The sequence below is a fragment of the Oncorhynchus tshawytscha genome, unplaced genomic scaffold (genome assembly GCF_018296145.1).
Source record: "Oncorhynchus tshawytscha isolate Ot180627B unplaced genomic scaffold, Otsh_v2.0 Un_contig_16445_pilon_pilon, whole genome shotgun sequence".
Classification (NCBI taxonomy): domain Eukaryota; kingdom Metazoa; phylum Chordata; class Actinopteri; order Salmoniformes; family Salmonidae; genus Oncorhynchus; species Oncorhynchus tshawytscha.
The window spans coordinates 685-15,000 of record NW_024609348.1 but is presented as its reverse complement, the minus strand read 5'-3'; the positions used below and the strand labels follow the sequence as shown (position 1 = coordinate 15,000).

Sequence of the window (14,316 nt, the reverse complement as noted above, 5' to 3'; positions counted from 1 at the left end):
CGGAGTTGACGTGTTTTTTTTGTGACGGAGTTGACGCGTTTTTTGTGACGGAGTTGACGTGGTTTTTGTGACGGAGTTGACACGTTTTTTTTTGTGACGGAGTTGACACGTTTTTTTGTGACAGAGTTGACGTGGTTTTTGTGATGGAGTTGACACGTTTTTTTTTGTGACGGAGTTTGTTTTTTTGTGACGGAGTTGACACGTTTTTTTTGTGACGGAGTTGACGGACGTTTTTTTTTTGTGACGGAGTTGACGCATTTTTTGTGACGGAGTTGACGCGTTTGTGACGCAGTTGATGCGTTTTTTTGTGACGGAGTTGACGCGTTGTTTGTGACGGAGTTGACGCATTTTTTGTGATGGAGTTGACGTGGTTTTTTGCGACGGAGTTGACGTGGTTTTTATGACGGAGTTGACATATTTTTTGTGACGGAGTTGACGTGGTTTTTATGACGGAGTTGACATATTTTTTGTGACGGAGTTGACGTGTTTTTTTGTGACGGAGTTGGCGTGTTTTTTTGTGATGGAGTTGACATGGTTTTTGTGACGGAGTTGACACGTTTTTTTTGTGACGGAGTTGAGACGTTTTTTTGTGACGGAGTTGACACGTTTTTTTTTTGTGACGGAGTTGACACGTTTTTTTTTTTGTGACAGAGTTGACGTTTTTTTTTGTGACGGAGTTGACACGTTTTTTTGTGACGGAGTTGACACGTTTTTTTTTGTGACGGAGTTGACGCGTTTTTGTGACGGAGTTGACGTGTTTTTTTGTGACGGAGTTGACATGGTTTTTGTGACAGATTTGACTTCATTGTGTCACGGTAACATACTAAACTAATGTCTGTTGTGTTGACATAGCTGACATGTTACTATCTTATAACAGTCTGCACCTGTGTGTTGGATCACAGGAACGCCCTACCAGACGTTAACTAGCTGACGTACACTGTGTTTTTGACATCCCTCACAGGAACGCCCTATCAGAAGTCACGGCCTGCCTACGGGAGCGTCTCCACCGCTGGCAACAGATAGAGCGTCTGTGTGGTTTCCCTCTCCTCAGGAACTCTGGCCTGGCCAGCCTGACAGCCACGCTGTATTCAGACTCTAACTGGGTGGCGATGCCCCGCGTGTCTGTACCCACTTTCCCTTCCTGTCATGAAACAATACAAGGCTCTCTGGAGGATCTGATGGAAGACCCTCAGCATCCATCTTAGGTAGGTTATAGCAATCAGTCGCTCAGTTGGTCAATATAATGAGAATATAATATGGTCATTATTAAGGAGATATGTTTATGCAAACAGATTTACAGCACGGTGAGTGTATGTTTAATGGGATCACCGTGGTAATCAATCTCATGCCCATACCTAGTCAAGGGCTTGACGATTAGTTCACATGTTGAATCAGGTGCTCTGGAATAGATCAAACGCATGGAACAGCTGGGGGTCGTAAGGAGAGGTTTGGAACGGCTGTGGGTCCTGAGGAGAGGTTGGGAACAGCTGGGAGTCGTAAGGAGAGGTTGGGAACAGCTGGGAGTCCTGAGGAGAGGTTGGGAACAGCTGGGGTTCCCGAGGAAAGGTTGGGAACAGTTGGGGTTCCTGAGGAGAGATTGGGAACGGCTGGGGGTCCTGAGGAGAGGTTGGTAACGGCTGGGGGTCCTGAGGAGAGGTTTGGAACGGCTGGGGTTTCTGAGGAGAGGATTGGAACAGCTGGGATTCCTGAGGAGAGGTTTGGAACGGCTGGGGTTTCTGAGGAGAGTTTTGGAACAGCTGGGATTCCTGAGGAGAGGTTTGGAACCTGGGGTTTCTGGGAGAGGTTTGGAAATGCTGGGAGTCTGGGAGAGGTTTGGAACAGCTGGGAGGAGGAGAGGTTTGGAATGGGAGTCCTGAGGAGAGGTCCTGGGAGTCCTGAGGAGAGGTTTGGAATGGCTGGGGGTCCTGAGGAGAGGTTTGGAACAGCTGGGATACCTGAGGAGAGGTTGGGAATGTCTGGGGGTCCTGAGGAGAGGTTTGGGAATGGCTGGGGGTCCTGAGGAGAGGTTGGGAACAGCTAGTTGTCCTGAGGAGAGGTTGGGAACAGCTGGGAGTCCTGAGGAGAGGTTGGAGAACCACTGCCATACCTGATTCAAGGTTTAAGTGATTAGCTGCTTAGTTGAATCAGGTTTAGTTTTATTTTTGCGAGGTTTTCCATTAATTTCCCAATATTGTCCCCAGAATTTGTCCCACATTTTTCTGAGATTTACAAAAAAAGTTATGGGGAATGTTCCCTTCCCTTTGCAACCCTAGTTCCACCAATGAAGCGCTCCCCTCGCTCTCGTGGCTCTACCTCCACCGTATGTCGTCAACGGCGTTCTGGACACGCCTCCTCTTCCTCTTCCTCATCCTCCTACTCTGACCCTGATATCCTGATTCCTATCCACACCACGCTCCCCTGCTTCGAGGAAGAGGAGCAGATCTTCATCAACGCCCAGTGGAGGGGGTGAGTCGCACAATTTCAATTCAGTCAATTTAGGAAATAAACTGAAGTTCCAATTCGGATTCCAATTTTCTACAATGCTTCTCTGTGTCCACAGATTACAAGGTGACTCATGGTGACACTTACAGTATTTTCAATGTATGATTGAAACTTTGTGAACCTTTATGGAATCTTTGTCTCTCTATATATTTTCCTGTCTCTCCTTCTCCCTCTCCCCCTCTCTCCCTCTCTCTCTCCTTTTCTCTACAGAGATTCTCAGGTAATTTATTCTGACAGGACCCCTCCTGTCAGCAGAAGGTCATCAGAACCTTCCGGAACGGAATCCCCGTTTGTAAGATATCTAGAGAAGAATTGGAAGCTTCCTTGGATGAAGCCACATTGAAGACATCATCTAAAGACGAGCCGGACTCTTCTTTTGTGGACAACACTGCTCCAAGGAAAATGCAAAGAGTCAAAAGTGAGACTTCCATGGACCCCCCCACCAACGCAGCAACCAAAAAGGTATTGGGTCATTCGATGGACAACGTCTCAAGGAAGTCATTCAGAGATGAGTGTCACGAGGTTCCGTTGGAGACTCACGTCTCAAAGAAGAGGTCTCTTCTATCTACAGACATGATCGGTGTGTCTTTGGACACCGGCTCCAGGCAGATGATGAGAGAGAGCAGGGGAGAAGCCTCATTCAACAACTCCTTGAGAGGAAGACCCAGAGAAGAAATGGTGGCGGCTGTTGGAACCCCAACGAGAAGGATATCCCGAGAGGAGGAGGACTTCTTAGCCGACAGCGCTCAGAGGAGGATGGCGATGGCCAGAGACAAACTGACCCTTCATCTGGACAGCAACTCTTCTCACAAGATGCTCAGGAAGAAGATGGAGTTCCCAGTGGAACCACCATCTGCCGCCACGAGGAAGATATCGATAGATGAACACCATGAGATGTGCTCTCACACTAGCAGACGAACCAACAGCGATAAGGTTGACAGATCCATAGACACTCCCACTGGGAAGATCTATCCGGACAGGGTCGACAGTACCCCAGAAATCCCCAAACGGAGGATATCCAGGGAGGAGTATGCGGGGTCGTCCCAGTTGGGTCACGATCCCCAGGTTTTGGATTGGGGTCAGTTCGGACAACCTGACCTCACCTTGTCCACACCATGGAAACAAACCCAGACCCCTGACCCTTATACCTCCGACCTGACCGAACTTGTGTATGACGGTATTCTGGAGAAGTCCTGTATCACCCCAGCAACAACCCCTGACCTGCCCCAGAGGATCATGGAAGGAAGAGAGCGAGAAGGGAATCCTCCTGTTCCGCCCCCGAGGAGCGGCCGGTCCCTAAACACGTTGCCCCCGGAGATGAGAGGCGAGAGGCACCAAAAGGACAAAGACAAAAGCACGAAGTCGTCCAAACTCAAGAGCCTTTTTAAGAAGAGGAAAGATCATACCCCAGAACGGCCACAAGGGGGCCTGAACAATCTCTGACCGTTACCTGGAATTTAAACACGTTTTAATGTACATTCTTTAACCAGGAAGTTTCTTGAGGCTATGAAACTCTGGATAAGACCTCAACCAGGAAAAGCTGAGAGGAAACATGAACATTATTCTTATAGATTTGATTTTTCTAAAAAAAAAACGACACGGACTGTTTGGCTGAGATTACATGTTTGAAAGAAAAAAAACATGAGCAATAAGATTGCACATTTTTTTTCAAAGCCAACAAAGACTGATTTTTTGAAACCCAGGAAAATAGTGTTCTGGCCGATAAAGCGCAGATTGCCGGACGACATGTTATTTTGGCAATGGCAGGTACCAAACTCTTGAGTTGACATAGCAGTCTCTAAAACTGATTAATCTCATACTAGACGGAATACTCTGAAAACAGGAACACAGTCGTTGCTATAGTTTCGGTACTATTTTGGTACTACAAAGCAGAATCAATTAACCAGCTATCTTTTAATTAACCATAGTTAACCATCTAACTTTGATAAATAACCAGAAATAACTATTGGTTTTCTGTTTCATTTAAGAAAAGCTAAACTTAGATATGTGTGTCTTTGGTTGTTTAGTCAATTAGACAATGCCCATTTCAAGCTTAAAGCTATTTTCATAACGTTAAAGCAAGTTAGCTGGCTAACTCATTGATCCTGCTTTTATAGTATTGTCCTCAGAGGGACAGAGAGGATGAAGGGTGTAAGATAACCCATGGTGCCCAAATGTTGTCTCTGCAAGGAAGTCTTAATAAGTAGACCAATGATGGGTGTCCCGTTTCAGCTTCGTTTGGAAGCAGTGTGATCCCATACCATGTTTGATCACCTTCTATGTTCAGCATTGGGTGTTTTAGAGCTGAGATATTTATTTCTTGACTAGGGAGCATTTCTTTGGAGCTCTTCTCCTGTACGATAGAAGCAACTGTCGTTTATTTGGATTGGGGGAGTGCTGTTCAGTGGTTCCTAGACCTTTTTTAGTCAGTTCAGTCACAGTGCTGTTCAGTGGTTCCTAGACCTTTTTTAGTCAGTTCAGTCACAGTGCTTCTCAATGGTTCCTAGACCTTTTTCTCAGTGCAGTCACAGAGCTTTGCTTGGGGGGAGCTTTCTAGTATGTGTACAGTTGCAACATTTTGGTTTCTTTTTTAGTCACAGTGCTGTTCAGTGGTTCAGGTTTTCCTTGAATCCTCGTAAGAAGATTCCCAGAATCAAGAGGGAAAATCTGGAAATGAGTTGAAAAGCATGTTTAATTTTTTTTTTTTAAACTAGGCCAGTCAGTTAAGAAAAAATATTATTTACAATGACGGCCTAGGAACAGTGGGTTAACTGCATTGTTCAGGGGCAGAACGACAGGTTGTTTACCTTGTCAGCTCGGGGATTTGATCTAGCAACCTTTCGGTTAGTGTCCCAACACTCTAACCACCAGACCTGTTGCTTTTGGTTTCTTTTGTAACTGAGCTTTTTTTAAACAAAATGTATCTAATTTAAATTAGCTTGTTTTTGAGAATTGTTCTGTTCTTTATCTTTGTGGAAGTTCAGTTTTTCTTTTCAAGGTGATTCGTTTACTATTTTGAAGGTGTCTTTGGGGGGATAGTTTCTCAAAAACTTTATGTAAACTTTGTTTTTTCATGACATCTTTTACTTGTTTTTAAATTAAATAAAATGTATTTTATTGACTGTTTTACAGTCTTGGGTGTCTAGGATAGAGTCAACTATATCTAAAGAAAGTCTTGGGTGTCTAGGATAGAGTCAACTATATCTAAAGAAAGTCTTGGGTGTCTAGGATAGAGTCAACTATATCTAAAGAAAGTCTTGGGTGTCTAGGATAGAGTCAACTATATCTAAAGAAAGTCTTGGGTGTCAACTAGGATAGAGTCAACTATATCTAAAGAAAGTCTTGGGTGTCTAGGATAGAGTCAACTATATCTAAAGAAAGTCTTGGGTGTCTAGGATAGAGTCAACTATATCTAAAGAAAGTCTTGGGTGTCTAGGATAGAGTCAACTATATCTAAAGAAAGTCTTGGGTGTCTAGGATAGAGTCAACTATATCTAAAGAAAGTCTTGGGTGTCTAGGATAGAGTCAAAAATATCTAAAGAAAGTCTTGGGTTGTAGTATAGGTCATTATATTCTCAAATAAAATGCTAAAACATAGCTACAGATAAAAGTAGTCAACTATATCTAAAGAAAGTCTTGGGTGTCTAGGATAGAGTCAACTATATCTAAAGAAAGTCTTGGGTGTCTAGGATAGAGTCAACTATATCTAAAGAAAGTCTTAACAAAACGGTGTCTAGGATAGAGTCAACTATATCTAAAGAAAGTCTTGGGTGTCTAGGATAGAGTCAACTATATCTAAAGAAAGTCTTGACCAAGTCAAGGTCCCAGAAAAGGACCTGCACTAAAATAATTTATTGAAAGGAAACTTTGTATGATAATGATGAATTAAAAAATAATTTTAACAACATTTCAAATGTTTTCATTGTTTTGTAAGTATTTATTGCTTAGTGCTTAGTTATATTCTCAAATAAAATGCTAAAACATAGCTACAGATAAAAGTAAAGATAACCTTTTTACATAATTGAGAATTCAGATTTTTAATAAGGGAAGATATTTAATTGTTCTAAAACACCTTGGGTAGTGGGTGACACACAACTCTAATCAAAAGACATAAAGCCTAAAGGCTCCATTAACAAAACGCACGATTTTCTAGAAAAACGGCACTGATTTTGAGTGAAAACCTCCTTCCATCAGCAAGGGCATTGAAGATGAAACGTGGCTGGGTCTTTCAGCATGACAATGATCCCAAACACACCGCCCGGGCAATGAAGGAGTGGCTTTGTAAGAAGCATTTCAAGGTCCTGGAGTGGCCTAGCCAGTTTCCAGATCTCAACCCCATAGAAAATCTTTGGAGGGAGTTGAAAGTCCGTGTTGCCCAGCAACAGCCCCAAAACATCACTGCTCTAGAGTAGATCTGCATAGAGGATTGGGCCAAAATACCAGCAACAGTGTGTGAAAACCTTGTGAAGACTTACAGAAAATGTTTGACCTCTGTCATTGCCAACAAAGGGTATGTAACAAAGTATTGAGATAAACTTTTGTTATTGACCAAATACTTATTTTCCACCATAATTTGCAAATAAATTCATTAAAAATCCTACAGTGTGATTTTCTGGATTTTTTTCTTCTCATTTTGTCTGTCATAGTTGAAGTGGACCTATGATGAAAATTACAGGCCTCTCTCATCTTTTTAAGAGGGAGAACTTGCACAAGTGGTGGCTGACTAAATACTTTTTGCCCCACTGTATATCTCTCAGGGGACGTAACAACTGCATTGGTGTCATGGAGACTGACTGGTCTCTGGTTATTTTCAGGCATTCCTCCTGGCTCCTAATATAACAAAAACAAACATTAAAACTAGTACACACATCAACAGATAGTCGTCGTAATCAGTAGGGAAGAACAGACATGTCATTCAGTAAGGGACTGTAACAATATTTTCAGATAAAACACAACACAGAGGACTAGAGGTCAATAGGGCATTAATGATCAATGGAAATAAGTTGTTTTTCAGGTCAACATCTGTGTAGGAATTTCAGTCCGGAACTCATAGCTACACGTCGAGCTTTCATTGGTCCAAATTGTCTATACATTGAGCCTGTAATAGGATACTTGTTATTTGGTCATTGGCCCAATTTTACTGCAAGGAATTCTAATTGGTCGACCACAGGCTAGGGTTATACATGACACCCTGTCCCTTTGTACTGTGGAGGAATCACAGAGGAGAGAATCACTGAGGAGAGAATCACTGAGGAGAGAATCACTGAGGAGAGAATCACCGAGGAGAGAATCACTGAGGAGAGAATCACTGAGGAGAGAATCACTGAGGAGAGGATCACTGAGGAGAATCACTGAGGAGAGAATCACTGAGGAGAGAATCACTGAGGAGAGAATCACCGAGGAGAGAATCACCGAGGAGAGAATCACCGAGGAGAGAATCACAGAGGAGAGAATCACAGAGGAGAGAATCACAGAGGAGAGAATCACAGAGAGAATCACCGAGGAGAGAATCACAGAGGAGAGAATCACAGAGGAGAGAATCACAGAGGAGAGAATCACAGAGGAGAGAATCACTGAGGAGAGAATCACTGAGGAGAGAATCACAGAGGAGAGAATCACTGAGGAGAGAATCACAGAGGAGAGAATCACAGAGGAGAGAATCACTGAGGAGAGAATCACCGAGGAGAGAATCACTGAGGACAGGGAAGAAGGAACACCGACCTTCTACTTCCCAGCATAACATCTATGATTCGTTCTCTTTGAATAAACCACTTTTTTTTCTCCCTCTGATTTGCTTCAGGGTTTGTGTAACTGAAGGATAACATCAACTGCTGACATGACAAACACCTTGATACGTAACAAAACTAACTGATATCAGTAGAAATGGAGCCCCCCCCCCTAATGTCCTCGTGACTCACTGTGTATTTTTCCGACCCAGAAGGCAGCAGGAATGAGGAGCAGGAACAGAGATTTGGAGGTCAGTACCAGGACCCAGCTCAGACCACATTCAGGGGTGTCCTGGCTGTTCTCTGTTTAATGGTGAGGTACATCATCACTGGGCAACTTTCTATGTTCTTTTCAGACCAACCAATCAGTGTGTCCCTTTACACATGACACCAAGTGAAATGGAAATGTTGTGTTTACACTGATCTTGTCGACATTAAAAAAATCGTATGATGATACAAAGGTTAAACAAATGTTCCTCCATCAATTTTAGTCACATAAAAGACATTTATACACTTTTTATAGACTTTTTTTTCTCCAAATGAAACCAATCGTTTCAACAGAAACATGTAAATAAGAAGGAGTCTGTTCTCACCAAAGGAAATCCGAGTGGTGATGTTTCCATTTAGGTAGACCTCCAGGTAATACACAACCTCGTCAGATCTCTTTTGCTCTTCTCTCCCCATGGTGCTGCAGGAGTACAGTCCCAGGTCAGACTCAGTGATGTTCTCAATCAGCAAGTCATAGAACTGACTTCAGCACTTCTCTCCCCATGTTAGTGCTGACTGGAGGAAACAGCACCTACAGGTCAGACAGTGATGTTCTCAATCAGTGTTAGGATGAACTGACTGGAGGAAACAGCACCTACAGGTAGCAGAGGAACAGTGTTAGGATGAACTGACTGGCGAAAACAGCACCTACAGGTAGCAGAGGAACAGTGTTAGGATGAACTGACTGGAGGACACAGCACCTACAGGTAGCAGAGGAACAGTGTTAGGATGAACTGACTGGCGGAAACAGCACCTACAGGTAGCAGAGGAACAGTGTTAGGATGAACTGACTGGAGGACACAGCACCTACAGGGAGCAGAGGAACAGTGTTAGGATGAACTGACTGGAGGAAACAGCACCTACAGGAAGCAGAGGAACAGTGTTAGGATGAACTGACTGGAGGAAACAGCACCTACAGGTAGCAGAGGAACAGTGTTAGGATGAACTGACTGGAGGAAACAGCACCTACAGGGAGCAGAGGAACAGTGTTAGGATGAACTGACTGGAGGAAACAGCACCTACAGGTAGCAGAGGAACAGTGTAACGATCAACGCTATGAAGCTACAACACTGTTAAAGACTAAAAAACAGGCCCCTTTACAATACACATGCTCTGCTATGCCATACACAGAATAGATAACTAATACATCTAATTTTTACCTTGAAATAATGGAGAACCATATGTTATCATCTCAAATTGATCAATATAGACCACTAATGTAAAAGTTTACTCACTTAACAGTGTGATCAGAGCGATAAACAGCCTACTCATCCTAGGGTCTGGTGGAGACTGTCTGAGAGTAGCACAGCAGAGGGGTATTAACAGCAGAGCTGATATAGAGTCAGGCATAGAGTTAGAAAGAGGGCCCTCCCCTAGCTTCTGCCATCAAGGTTTCCGTGGACTTCTTCAATGATACTGCCCATTCTACAACCTGCTTTGTGTCAACAAGCGCCCTCTACCCATCTCTATGTGTAGGAGGCCGTCAATCATTTAACACCTTTGTTGAATCTCTTGATGCTCGTTTAGTCACTCGTGTAGGAAGCTCACACCACACCTGGGTTCAGATACTATTTGAAATCTTTCAAATACCTTGAGCGTTTACTCTGGCCTGCCTGGAGTGCCAGATGGTTGCGGTTTGAGACCGTTCTATTGGTCCGTTTAGCCAGGCATGCTCAATCAAGCACCAATTTAACTATTTGAAATGATTTCAAATAGGATTTGAACCCATGTCTGTTCAGACCACATACAGAACAGGTGGCGATTGGTGCTGGACGATGTCCCACTCAAGACAACGTGTGTTAAGTTGCTATCTGGTTGCCTGGTTACCCTTCATACATTCCCTTTAATAAAACTTCTACTGGGGACATCCCCTTTAATAGTACTTCTACTGGGGACATCCCCTTTAATAGTGCTTCTACTGGGGACATCCCCTTTAATAGTGCTTCTACTGGGGACATCCCCTTTAATAGTGCTTCTACTGGGGACATCCCCTTTAATAGTACTTCTACTGGGGACATCCTTTAATAGTGCTTCTACTGGGGACATCCCAATAGTGCTTCTACTGGGGACATCCCCTTTAATACACTGACATATTCTACTGGGGACATTCCCTTTAATAGTGCTTCTACTGGGGACATTCCTTTTAATAGTGCTTCTACTGGGGACATTCCCTTTAATAGTGCTTCTACTGGGGACATTCCCTTTAACACTTCCCTTTAATACAACTTCTACTGGGGACATCCCCTTTAATAGTACTTCTACTGGGGACATTCCCTTTAATAGTGCTTCTACTGGGGACATTCCCTTTAATAGTACTTCTACTGGGGACATTGAATGGTATTGATGCACTGTCTCATCGTATCACTTGCTAAGATCAAAAGGTCATAAAGTCAGTGGGTTGTCTGCATAGTACTTGCACACTGGGGACATTAGGCCTACTGATATAATGGACAGGGACCTCCAGTACACTGTGGACATCACACTGATATAGGGGACTTCCTTTAATAGCCTACTGACATTGAATGGACAGGTCTCATCGTACACTAACACAAAAAGGTGTGTTAACACACTGATATAGAGGGCTAGGCCTACTGAGCCTCCAGCCCAACTGGACAGGACATAACACAGACTTAACACACTGCATACAGAGGGGCAAGGCCTACACACACACACACACAGGGACATAACACTGTGTTATCACACTGACACACACACACTAGGCCTACTGATATAATGGACACACTCTACATAACACTGTGTTAACACACTGATATACACTCTAACCACTAGGCCTACTGACATAATGGCCACAGCCACCTCTACACTCTAACACTGTGCCACCTAACACACTGATATAACCACTAGGCTACCTGCCTCCTCTACACTCCTACTGATATAATGGACAGGGACATAACCACTGTGGCTACCCTGCACACTGATATAGACTAGGCTAGGCCTACTGATATAATGGACAGGGACATAACACTGTGTTAACACACTGATATAGACTGGGCTAGGCCTACTGATATAATGGACAGGGACATAACACTGTGTTAACACACTGATATAGAGGGCTAGGCCTACTGATATAATGGACAGGGACATAACACTGTGTTAACACACTGATATAGAGGGCTAGGCCTACTGATATAATGGACAGGGACATAACACTGTGTCTAACACACTGATATAGAGGGCTAGGCCTACTGATATAATGGACAGGGACATAACACTGTGTTAACACACTGATATAGAGGGCTAGGCCTACTGATATAATGGACAGGGACATAACACTGTGTTAACACACTGATATAGAGGGCTAGGCCTACTGATATAATGGACAGGGACATAACACTGTGTTAACACACTGATATAGAGGGCTAGGCCTACTGATATAATGGACAGGGACATAACACTGTGTTAACACACTGATATAGAGGGGCTAGGCCTACTGATATAATGGACAGGGACATAACACTGTGTTACACACTGATATAGAGGGCTAGGCCTACTGATATAATGGACAGGGACATAACACTGTGTTAACACACTGATATAGAGGGCTAGGCCTACTGATATAATGGACAGGGACATAACACTGTGTTAACACACTGATATAGAGGGCTAGGCCTACTGATATAATGGACAGGGACATAACACTGTGTTAACACACTGATATAGAGGGCTAGGCCTACTGATATAATGGACAGGGACATAACACTGTGTTAACACACTGATATAGAGGGCTAGGCCTACTGATATAATGGACAGGGACATAACACTGTGTTAACACACTGATATAGAGGGCTAGGCCTACTGATATAATGGACAGGGACATAACACTGTGTTAACACACTGATATAGAGGGCTAGGCCTACTGATATAATGGACAGGGACATAACACTGTGTTAACACACTGATATAGAGGGCTAGGCCTACTGATATAATGGACAGGGACATAACACTGTGTTAACACACTGATATAGAGGGCTAGGCCTACTGATATAATGGACAGGGACATAACACTGTGTTATCACACTGATATAGAGGGCTAGGCCTACTGATATAATGGACAGGGACATAACACTGTGTTAACACACTGATATAGAGGGCTAGGCCTACTGATATAATGGACAGGGACATAACACTGTGTTAACACACTGATATAGAGGGCTAGGCCTACTGATATAATGCAGTCTGGACATAACACTGTGTTAACACACTGATATAGAGGGCTAGGCCTACTGATATAATGGACAGGGACATAACACTGTGTTATCACACTGATATAGAGGGCTAGGCCTACTGATATAATGGACAGGGACATAACACTGTGTCATCACACTGATATAGAGGGCTAGGCCTACTGATATAATGGACAGGGACATAACACTGTGTCTACACACTGATATAGAGGGCTAGGCCTACTGATATAATGGACAGGGACATAACACTGTGTTAACACACTGATATAGAGGGCTAGGCCTACTGATATAATGCAGTCTGGACATAACACTGTGTTAACACACGTAGGTCTAAATGTCTTCACGCGTAACATTCATGACGCAGATTCTCCCACCAAAAAAGTCAGCCGTGTAAATGGCATTAGGCTATTAAGAAGACTGAATGGTTTGGAGGAGCGAGCGTGTCTCTGGCTATCGGACGAAGGGCGCTCTTTTAAAACGGGGATGGATAATCTACTCCAACAAGTGGAAAAAACAGGTATGTGAATTGTGACGTCAAAAACCTCCAAAATATATCAAAGCATCTCAGTGAATCCATTTAAAATCCCTTTCTTCAGAGGCTACTTTTGGCTAATGGCCATTATTAAAACGTACCCCCTTTGATTAAGGGGACGGTAAGCTTGTTGTTTTAATAAAATTCAATTTATTGGGGGGGGAACTATTTTTGGTTTGTTTTAAAGTTTCTTAAATATGAGATTCACTGAAACAAATGACACATTTCCTCTTCCTCTTCACTGAGCCTCTCGGAGGACAACGCCACGTCTTTAATCAGTTCAATGGGATTACAGGACTCGTTCTCAGAGTAGAACAGCACTGAGCCTCTCGGAGGACAACGCCACGTCTTTAATCAGTTCAATGGGATTACAGGACTCGTTCTCAGAGTAGAACAGCACTGAGCCTCTCGGAGGACAACGCCACGTCTTTAATCAGTTCAATGGGATTACAGGACTTGTTCTCAGAGTAGAACAGCACTGAGCCTCCCGGAGGACAACGCCACGTCTTTAATCAGTTCAATGGGATTACAGGACTCGTTCTCAGAGTAGAACAGCACTGAGCCTCTCGGAGGACAACGCCACGTCTTTAATCAGTTCAATGGGATTACAGGACTCGTTCTCAGAGTAGAACAGCACTGAGCCTCTCGGAGGACAACGCCACGTCTTTAATCAATTCAATGGGATTACAGGACTCGTTCTCAGAGTAGAACAGCACTGAGCCTCTCGGAGGACAACGCCACGTCTTTAATCAGTTCAATGGGATTACAGGACTCGTCTCAGAGTAGAACAGCACTGAGCCTCTCGGAGGACAACGCCACGTCTTTAATCAGTTCAATGGGATTACAGGACTCGCTCTCAGAGTAGAACAGCACTGAGCCTCTCGGAGGACAACGCCACGTCTTTAATCAGTTCAATGGGATTACAGGACTCGCTCTCAGAGTAGAACAGCACTGAGCCTCTCGGAGGACAACGCCACGTCTTTAATCAGTTCAATGGGATTACAGGACTCGCTCTCAGAGTAGAACAGCACTGAGCCTCTCGGAGGACAACGCCACGTCTTTAATCAGTTCAATGGGATTACAG

General features: G+C 43.7%; 1 protein-coding gene across 1 annotated transcript in view; it reads left to right on the top strand.

The window, feature by feature from the left end:
* LOC112240521 overlaps positions 1–5,082 on the top strand; it is a 22,905-nt gene extending 17,823 nt beyond the window's left edge. The window contains 5 exon segments of the mRNA XM_042314950.1: positions 962–1,192; positions 1,396–1,820; positions 2,274–2,466; positions 2,713–2,722; positions 2,755–5,082. Of these exon segments, the coding sequence (XP_042170884.1) occupies positions 962–1,192; positions 1,396–1,820; positions 2,274–2,466; positions 2,713–2,722; positions 2,755–3,945 (2,050 nt within the window). The 3' untranslated portion in view covers positions 3,946–5,082.
* The last annotated feature ends 9,234 nt before the right edge of the window (positions 5,083–14,316 follow it).